This window comes from Thalia democratica, chromosome 3 (assembly GCF_965202585.1).
Source record: "Thalia democratica chromosome 3, ktThaDemo2.hap1.1, whole genome shotgun sequence".
NCBI classification, from domain to species: domain Eukaryota; kingdom Metazoa; phylum Chordata; class Thaliacea; order Salpida; family Salpidae; genus Thalia; species Thalia democratica.
The window spans coordinates 52,758,200-52,768,411 of record NC_139167.1 but is presented as its reverse complement, the minus strand read 5'-3'; the positions used below and the strand labels follow the sequence as shown (position 1 = coordinate 52,768,411).

General features: G+C 27.1%; 1 protein-coding gene and 1 pseudogene across 1 annotated transcript; both read right to left on the bottom strand.

Moving 5' to 3' along the window:
- Positions 1–406: 406 nt before the first annotated feature.
- On the bottom strand, positions 407–2,643 carry LOC145832395 (ras-related C3 botulinum toxin substrate 1-like; annotated as a pseudogene).
- A 5,083-nt stretch (positions 2,644–7,726) lies between these two features.
- On the bottom strand, positions 7,727–9,952 carry LOC145831684 (calpain-8-like). Its single transcript, XM_082938996.1, has 2 exons — positions 9,867–9,952; positions 7,727–9,305 (listed from the first exon to the last, which is right to left on the bottom strand). Exon 2 carries the CDS (start codon positions 9,254–9,256, stop codon positions 8,051–8,053), a length of 1,206 nt encoding a protein of 401 aa, XP_082795122.1. The 5' UTR covers positions 9,257–9,305; positions 9,867–9,952; the 3' UTR covers positions 7,727–8,050.
- Between the last annotated feature and the right edge of the window lie 260 nt (positions 9,953–10,212).

Genomic DNA, 10,212 nt, shown 5'->3' with positions numbered 1-10,212 from the left:
TTTAAAACTGAGATTAACTATAGTAAAGACCTAAAACAATTAGAAATTACAATTTGAAAAAATTCGAGTTAGAGTTACGCTTTTACCATTACGAAAAGTAAATATAAACTAAATTAAGCAACTGTTTAAAAACGTAAAAGGAACTAGATTGCAAAAGATGGTTTTACACTCTTATACAACAAAAAAACTATTCCAGCTTTTTCAAGTTGTGGTGGAGAAATAAAAACTTTTTGCCGGACTTTGGAAGTAATCGATTAGGCTTTTCCCCATACAAATTACCAGCTTCGGAAAATAATCTATCAGAATACACAGAAGATGATGGTGCAGAAAGATATTTCCTTGCAAAGCTGGCAAGATGTGGGTGTTTTAATTATTTCAAGTTCCACCAATTTAAGACTTTAGCGTCTTAAATCTCTGCATTCAAATTTTCTGAACCAAAAAGGTCCTTAATTTCTGTTTTAATTTCTTCATTAATAGGATCTTGTTGCTCGTTCTGCTTTAAACAAAAAATAGTAAGTTGAAAACTTTTTCGAACTAAAATTTGCCGAGGGTTGTGGTTTAAGTTTCTCTGATTGCAATGTAAAGAATCACCAAATTTATTAACCTCACAACAGATATGCTTTTTAACATTTAATTTAAGGAGCTTTTTAACATTAGTTTTGAGATAATAAAAAAAGCGGAAAGTCGATATCGTGGATCAACAGCTTTTGTAAATAACAATAACTTTTTGTCATTCATGTCTAAGTTTTTGTTATAGAACCTGTTTGTTTGTTTTTGTTTACTTACACATAAAATATAATAATATATATGGAAGCTTCTTTACTTCAAAAATTGAAGACTAACATTTTTTAACTTTACTGAAGCTTACAAAATTATTAATGAAATCAATGTCTAGTAAAGTGAGTAGTTGTTGTAGCTAAATAGTTTAACAAAAACTTTCAAGACCGCTCGTAGAAAATATGAAACAGAAAAAAATATGTTTAATAAGTATGTGTTTTTAAAGGAAACTTTTAATTATCTTATGTTGCAAAAAAACATAAAAAAATGGTAGAACAACTTGCGATCGCAAACACGTATTGTCAAGAAGTTTTTCTTACACTTCAGAGCAGTAATTAAATGCATTATTGATTAATAAATTACTTCAATATGGTATAAAAGCTATTTTTGAAATTATATATTCAAATAATAGTTATGCATATAAGACACTTTAAACTTTTCTATATTTGCAATTAAAAAAACTTTATTATCTGAAAAGCAAATCTTTTATTTTTTATTTTTAAGTGTTACACAAGACAATCATGATTTTTTTAGCATATTTTATTAAAAAGCTCAGATAATTTTCATCACAATATTAAAGTTTAAGCATATATTATTTGTAATTTAATTTTTCTGTTAAACTTCAAAGAGTTGTACATTCTTTGTTTTTATTTTTTGTTTTATGTTTAGGATTCAGTACAGCTCTTATTGCCTCTGTAAACACATCTTTTAAGCCTTCTTGAGTCCTAGCAGAGCATTCAATGTACTTTTGTGCTCCAATAGTTGCTTTCATCATATAACCATCTTTAAATGGAACTAAATTGTTTTCGCTCTGAATGGTTATAAAATAACTTTACTTATAAATCTTTGTTATACTTTGTTAAAATAAGTTTTTTTTTTAATTTTTTTTGCATAGTTAAAAAAAAAATAAATTAAATTCATCATATTTCTTGATCAAAAAAGTCTTCGTTGATCACGAAGTTGTTTTCGCTCTGAATGGTTATAAAATAACTTAACTTATAAATCTTTGTTATACTTTGTTAAAATAAGTTTGTTTTGTAACTTTTATTTGCATAGTTAAAAAAACAATTTAAAATTTAATACATCATATTTCTCCATCAAATAAAAGTCATATATCGGATTACATACTTCGTGTCCTCGCAAGTCCATTTTTGTGCCGACCAGTATTATTGGTGCGTCCGGGCTGTGATATTTAATTTCTTCGCACCATTTCGTTTGCACCTTTAGGAAGGAAGCTGGAGACGCGACGGAGAAGCAAACGATGAACACGTCAGTCTCCGGGTAGGAAAGCGGACGCAGCCTGATTTTTTTTCACAAAAAAAAAATCATAATAAACGATTTAAAACACGCAAGCTTTTTCACAAAATTTTTGCATAAAAAAATTCTTTCTTTGTGTTATATAACTTTTAAAAATGTGAACATGTTTCAAAACTTTGCACGTACCTAAAACCTGGTACGTTCGAGAAAACTAAATTACTAAAATACATCTGTCATAATTTTCATGTCCCTCTGTGTTCCAAAACCCGATTTTGTACTCTTTTCCGTCCACAAAAACGTTTCTCTTGTCGTTGTCGAGAACTTTTGGTATGTAGCCTTCCGGAAACGTGGTAGTCACGTAAGTGATAATCATGCTGGTTTTGCCAACACCTTCATCTCCTACCAACACACATTTGATGTCCTATTGAAACGCTTAACTAATTAAATTATATGTTATTTTCTTCATCAAGTTTCAAAAAAAAGGGTTAACGACCTAAAGTTGTTGGTTATCAATTTTTTAGATTGCTTAAAGTTAATATTACGACGTGCAAAACTCTGTAAACTACTACACTCAAAGTGCTGTGTTAAGAAAACAACATTAACCTGCATTGCTGTGTTTTTTTGTGTATGACGTCAGAATGAAAGTTTTTTAAATTCAAGTGTACTATTAGTTTAAAAATAATAGAAAATCTAAGAAAAAAAAAAACAAAAACATTACAAACCTATAAAATTTTTCAAAACAGACTCTAAAACATCTTTTTGAAATGCTGACAGTTTTTAAATACTTTTAATAATCAATCACCCATATTTTAGTGAAGTTTTTTCTTTTCAGTTAAAAATTATAAGCAAAAACTAAAAAACACTTGTTCAGTACTAGTACAAAGTCAGTTTCCTACTAAGTTAACTTTAGGGTACTTTTATTTTTTATTGAAGAAAATTTTACTTAAGAACTATATAGAACTTAGTAGATAATATTTCAATGCAAAATGTTACCACTACTAAATCAACTAAATGTAAAGACTGTATTCTATATTAAAACCTAGCTAGACGTAAATATAACAAAGCCGTAAACGCATTAGATACTAACTATAAAAGCATTCCAATTAACATACAATATGTTTTTTAATTGTTTAAGCTGATCTTAAAAATATACTTTTTTTCATATCATTGCAATAATAACAGCAAGTATAATGTTTTCTTAAAAAAAAAGTTAGATTACGTACACTTATTCTATGAAACATTTATGATTAAGCTAAACGCAGTAAAATGCATATCCGGTTTTTTTTTTTCTATTGTTATTATAACAAAACATACAATTAAAAAAAAACATAAGTAGTAGTTTTTATTCTTGAGCTGTTTACAAGAACTTTAAAAATTTAAGTTAAAGTTAAAACAAAATGCGATACAAGAACTAGTTGCTTTTAAGGCACAAAAATCTTATTTCAGTTGGAAATAACTCTTTAGTTCTAGATTAATACTAGAAATGAAACAATAAGTTACAGTTTTTTATTATGTATTATACGTATAAATTTACGTTTATACCTTGTAAATACATTATAACATACTAAGTTGCTGACTAAACTAGTCGTTAACCTGCTAAAACAGTAATGATCAACTCTTTAATTATATGAAAGTTTTTAATAAATTTAATAAAATAATTACCGGCGTTTAAATATTTGTGTTTTTAGTTTGCCATGTAACATATTACTTTTGTAGTAAACCCTATTTTACTCAAAGAAATGAAAATAGATACAATTTTACTTTTACTGTAGGCATTGTGCTTTGTTTATTGTAAGCTTTAAGTACGCATAAAAAAGTTTTAAGTTCTGTTAAAGTTAAAAATTGGAGCGTTTTGAAGAATTCGATAAATAAATTACTACTTGCCATAAACAATTGAAAACTAAAATTTTTAAACAATCAGACTTATTTTTAATTAACTGACATAATTTAACGAGAATAATTTAGTATACTGTGTTTAAATATAAAATATTTATTTTAACATTATTATGCAACTTTTATTTTCGAGTCGTACTTAATCTGATTTTTCTTATATAGTTTGTAGAAACGATAGTTTTTAGATCCGTATGTAAAAATAAAACAATAAGCAAAAAAAATTATAAATAAATGCTTAATAACTTTTCAAATGTTCTCCTATATAAATGTTTTATAATATAGTTTACTACTATATTATTAGTTGATTACTTTATACAATTCACTGATACAGTGAACTTTTGTATATCTTTGAATTAGAGAGCAAAGAAAGGTTTAATAAAGACAAGGTAAAACTCGCAAGCTTCTCAAAAATATTTTGCTTTATTTAATCCATCTGCGCACAACTGAGTTATTCTAACCTTACCACTGTGCAAAGTTTAGAGTAAACTGGTTTGTTTCTTGGTTTTATTAGTATTTTTCTAACGAACTTTATACTTAACAAAACCTATGTTTACTAATTTTGTATTTCTATATTCTATAAAACTATGTAATTTAATAAATTGATAAACTTGGACAAACTTATTTATTACATTGATGTGTTTTAATTAAGTGTTTGCCTACAGTTAATGTTTTATTACTTTTTCTTTATATCTTACAAACATTTAAAAAAAAATTTATAAAATTTCAAAAGTACATTGATTAACGTTAAAATGAAGACTAAAAAAATTTAAATTATAAACAATTTTATTCGAGAGCTTCTGCGATTCGTTATTTAATTTTCTGTATTCGAAAAACACTATTTTTTTTAAATTAGCTAGAGTACTGTATAAATGAATTTGTTGACTTCAATACAATAAACAGTTATTCTGTGTTCTACGTTTTAAACCTGTTTAATTTTTTTAATGTTTTTTATCTACAGCAAGTAAGATTACTCACGAAAATATTTATATTCTGTATTTTACCTTATGGGTGCACGACTATTTAAATTCAGACAATTAAAACTATTTAAAAAATGTTTAAGAGAACATGTATCAAAAACTAGTATACTTTAAAATATATACCCTTGTAAGCTTATTAGTTATATACCCCTGTCGTGGACAAGACATTAAACTGTATCCAGAAATCGATAAACTAAAGGTTCCTTTGTACACCAGGTCCTAGGATATTATTATTTTGAGTGCTTTTGTTGTCGGTCAATAAATAGTACTTTAGCTACCAAACATTTTTTTGCAAAACTTTCAACATTTTACGAGATATTGCTAAACTATGTTTTAGAATATAGTAATTTTTAAATTTTCTAAAAGTAAATATTTTATACATAAAACAAGTCTTTTTCAACAACACAAATATATTTCAACAATTTTCTTCAGTGTGATTACAATTGTAACAAGGTAAAACAAATTTTAAACTTATATAGCCTTTTTAATTATATGAGAAATTATCAATCAATTAGTAAAAAAAACCCTAAACTATAACAAAAAATTAAAAACAACAAGGAAAACATAATTAACTGTAACATTTAAAACAAAACAAAATTAGTCTAATTTAAACAAGGATAATGAGTAATCAAACTCTCTTTGTTTGCATAATTCTGGCTTGTCTAAGTGAATATAAATAGCTTCTATTTTAATTAAATCAAAAATGTTATGTTAATTAATTTTTGTAATATTAAATATTATAATTATATTCACTTAGACAAGCCAGAATTATGCAAACAAAGAGAGTTTGATTACTCATTATCCTTGTTTAAATTAGACTAATTTTGTTTTGTTTTAAATGTTACAGTTAATTATGTTTTCCTTGTTGTTTTTAATTTTTTGTTATAGTTTAGGGTTTTTTTTACTAATTGATTGATAATTTCTCATATAATTAAAAAGGCTATATAAGTTTAAAATTTGTTTTACCTTGTTACAATTGTAATCACACTGAAGAAAATTGTTGAAATATATTTGTGTTGTTGAAAAAGACTTGTTTTATGTATAAAAATTAAAATTAGCAGACATATGTTTAAAATTTTAAAAAGTAAATATTTTATTTGTTTATTTTTAATATTATAAAATTGTTAATTAGGTTTACAACCGCTATTTTAGATTTAGGTTTTTCAAGTATATATTAATTTTTGAGATATTGCCTACTAAATATTTTTAAAGATTTTGAATTGTTGAAATTTTAATTGTCATTTAGTTGTATCTTATATGCCGTTTCATTAAAGAGAAAATATAAATAGTTTCAACTAACCCAGGGGTCGGAAAACTGCTGTCCATGAAGGGTAAAAATGCGGACCGGAAGAGTTTTTTTAAAGATGCGGTCTATGAAAGGTCCGCAAGTATGTAAATTTGGTACTAGAAAAAACTCATATTAGATATTCTGACGTGAGAAATTCGAAATTTACACTTTGAGTAGCAACCACCAAGTGCCTGCCGATCTCTGGTCTACTATGTAATCAAGCCCTTTAAACGCTATAAAAGCCGAAAAAAGATAAATGGTTTACACAAACTTAAAACTTAACTTGTACTTTATAAAATTAACACCAAAGAGATTACATATAAAATATTATTTGTGAAAAAGGGGTCTATTTACAAGTTTTCTTTGTTTAGAGGACTTTAAATACTAATAAAGTAAAGTTATTAGATATTTCTAAACTTCTATATATACAAATACAACAAAGCTGCATTACACTTAATCAAACCATTGATTTCTAAATCGATTTTAAAACTGTAGACAATAACCAATAAAATGTACTGTTTGTAATAAATTAGTGTCATAATTCAAAACAGTTGTTTTTGTTCGCAAGTACTCTACTGACATATTAACGAAGTTTAGCTACTAATACATATGAGTTGGTCAAAATTTTGCTTAATATGATAAAACTTATAATTTTTTTTTATCAGTCTTACAATTGAAGTTATACTCTTTTAAATAAAAATAGTAAACTTAAGTGTTAAAGTTATTTTGTAATAGGTTCAGCTCCTATTTAAAACAAGACAGTTTTAAAGTTAAATTGATTTATAATGGTCGTTCTTAAGTATTCAAACTTAAAAACTTGTTGTAAAATAGGATTAAGCTTTAACATATTTAAACATTGTAAGATAACGTTTAATTAGTTTTTAAATAAATGAATACCATTTAACATAAATTTTTGTAAGTTTTTTGTGTTCTAATACTTTGATTTTGCTATCTTTTAAAAGAGAAAAACTGTGAAACAAAAGTTAATTCAAGCGTATAAAAATAATAATATAGTCTAATAATTTAGTAAGTTATTATATTTATAACTTCTTATCAAATTATTTTTTACAAACATCGACTACACAATAATCTAAACGTATCTAATTATATTTTAGCTTTAAATACTAAATCACTAATTTTTCTTTTAATACGTGACCTTTTTGCAATTAAAACTAGTGTTTTAACTAAACAATAATTCATATCGTGATTTGTTTATGAAAAAACATATTTCTAATGAGTAATAAATTATTCTATTCGAAAAAGAAAACTTCTTATGTTATTTTTTTAGGATTATTTTAAAAAAAATATATAAAAATATCTTCAATTTTTTATTAATTGACTGAAAAGTCTTAGGTTTAAAATAACCATGAAACAAAAAAAGTCAAAGTTTATAATTTTTTGTTTGTTAAATACAAAACTAAAAACGAGAAAGAGTTTTTTAGTTTTATTTTTTAATTATATAAGCGTTTTAAGACTTATTATTGAACATATTATAAGCTAAGAAAAATATTTTTTAGCTTAACAATATTTTTTTTCAGCTTTAAATTTATGTAAGTTTTGCTGAAGATATTTTCGATATCTTGAACAACTTTGGTTATACAAAGAGTTATTAGCTTAAAAGGGCAAGTGCTAAAGCTAAATTAAGATAGTTCAATACATTTTTATCAAAAATATTTTTTCCTTTTTATGTAAAATACATCAAAACATTGGCAGTAAAAGATAACCAAAAATGAAAAAATTCGTTAAAAAACTTAATTATAAATATAAATAAGTAACAAAGTTTTTATTAAAATGTCTTATAATCATCATTTTTATACTTAATAATAAAATCTAAGTTAAAAAAAACAAACAGTAACAGCTACTGACGCACAAAAACACGTAAAAAAAAGTTAGAATCGTTATGTAAGGTAAAATAAGGTAATTCATGTATAGTCAAAATTGAATGAACTTCAGGCGAGAGATCGCACTTCACAGTGGTCTCAGGAAAGCCAAGCGCATGACTTTCGTCTATTAAGTTTCCGCTTTTGAACAATGTGCCTTTGTATACTTTCAAACCGATTCTCGATTTCTCATTGTGACGTGTCATTTTTAGATCAGTTGTCAGACTAATAATCACTTTGTGTTTTGTTTTGTTTGTGTCGTTGCTACAGCGAAGGTCAATCTTCAAATGATGAAAATAAAAATTGTTGTTGAATCGATTAAGTGTGAACTCAGAACAGTACACTAGTTTGTAGCATTTTGTAATTATGTTTTCCGGGTAACAAACTCTGAGGGTGCTAAAATTTTTCGTTACACAGTCCAGGTCGACCCAAACAATATTTTTCTGTTTGGCTTTCAAAAGCTCCGAATCATCGTTATTGTTTGCATCCAAACAAACTTTACTTCCATGCGGGTTTTTCAGCTGCAACCTGAAATTATCAAGATCGAAACCCGACACTTCGTAGCAGTGCTGGTCAAAAAGAACTTCTTCCACCATCTCGTCTCCGCTTACAGTGCCACACGTCATCAGCGCCCCGTTCGCGTGAGCGCCACCCAGTGACAACACTCGGTCACGTGTCAAGTTGCTGCAGTAGAAAACGTCGCTCGTGCCTCCGGTGAAGGCCAGCATGGCCGCAAGCGAGCTCCCGTTGGTGTTTATGACGTCATAGCTGCCGCCAGTGAGTTTAGCGTAAGCCTTCTCGATAAGCGGGACCAGAAAGTCGTCGCCTTCGGAGCGCTGGGCAAAAACGAGATCTCCGTTGTTTGTCGGCAGCCGGTCGTCTATCACAACACTCGTCCGCTTACCTAGCTCCCAAAACTTGAAGCTCACTTTGCCGGTGTAACTGTTTGACGTGACGTCATAGTTTGTTTCAACCACGTGGTTGAGCAAGCTTTTGTTGGCGACCAGGGCGGAAATGGCGGAGACGAGCCAGCAGTCGCGAGCTTCGGGTCCTTGTATTGCCGTGCAGCTTGCAGTGTTGAAGTTGGGAGTTGGGGTAATTTCGTGGGGCCGCTGCCAGTCGTAGTTTTCTGACAGCTCAAAATCCTCGTCCTCGTACAATTGAACTTCACTGGTTATCACCATACGTTTTTAGTTTTTGTTATTTTTATTTCGCAGTTTAGATTGAAAAAATCTAAAAAAATATGCAATTTTAGAAAAGTATGTAAACTTTTTTTTTTCTAATCTTAATTATTAAATAGTAATTTTCACGTGTAATACCTTTTTTTTGATTTTATTATATACAACTTGTTAATTTATTTGAAAAAAGATTGGTTAGTTTAAAAAAAAAAGTATTCTAAATTTTTGTCTTCAAACAAAGTTTAGAATTTACTACATCTGTTTATTAATCGAATTTTTATTTTTTAATGTACAAGTTTTAAACAACTAAAACTAAATTCAAATGCGTGACTCAGAAAAAACAATTATTTTTTTCCTTATTTACTAAATCATGCTAAACTATATTTCTTTAAATTTTAGCATATACATTAAAAAAAAAAACTTTTACATCGAATTTTTTGAATATTTTTGTTCTAAAAAATCAAAAAGCTGTAGAACTATCGTAAAGCATGTTATATTTAAAGCTACTTAAAAAATTTAGTCTTTCACTTTTGTTATTTCCTTAAGAAAATACGACAAAAATAGTACAACAAATAGTTTATCAAATTTTAACAAAAAACTTCACAACTTTCACTACCTAAACTAAACGATCGAAACAAATTTGATGAACACTTTGAAATTATCTTATGTAATATCAGTCGTGACCGTCTAACCATAACCACGTACCCTTTGAACATTCCAAACATTTAGCTTTGTTTTCCAAAAAGCTGCAAACGCGCTTTTCAAAGAGCAGCACAGGAAATGAATTGATATATAAAGGCGTAATACAGTATATTGAAACTGAAATCAATAAATAACACTATAAATATATATATCGCTGGTAAACGAATTAAGTTTTTTGAAAGAATAAATAATAAAAACTTTTTTTTTTTAAATTATTGCAAAAAATATATTAATAATAAATAGTTTATCGTTTTAATACT

Excerpts from the sequence above, each read along its gene's own strand:
- LOC145831684 (XM_082938996.1), bottom strand. The coding sequence starts at position 9,256 with ATGGTGATAACCAGTGAAGTTCAATTGTACGAGGACGAGGATTTTGAG.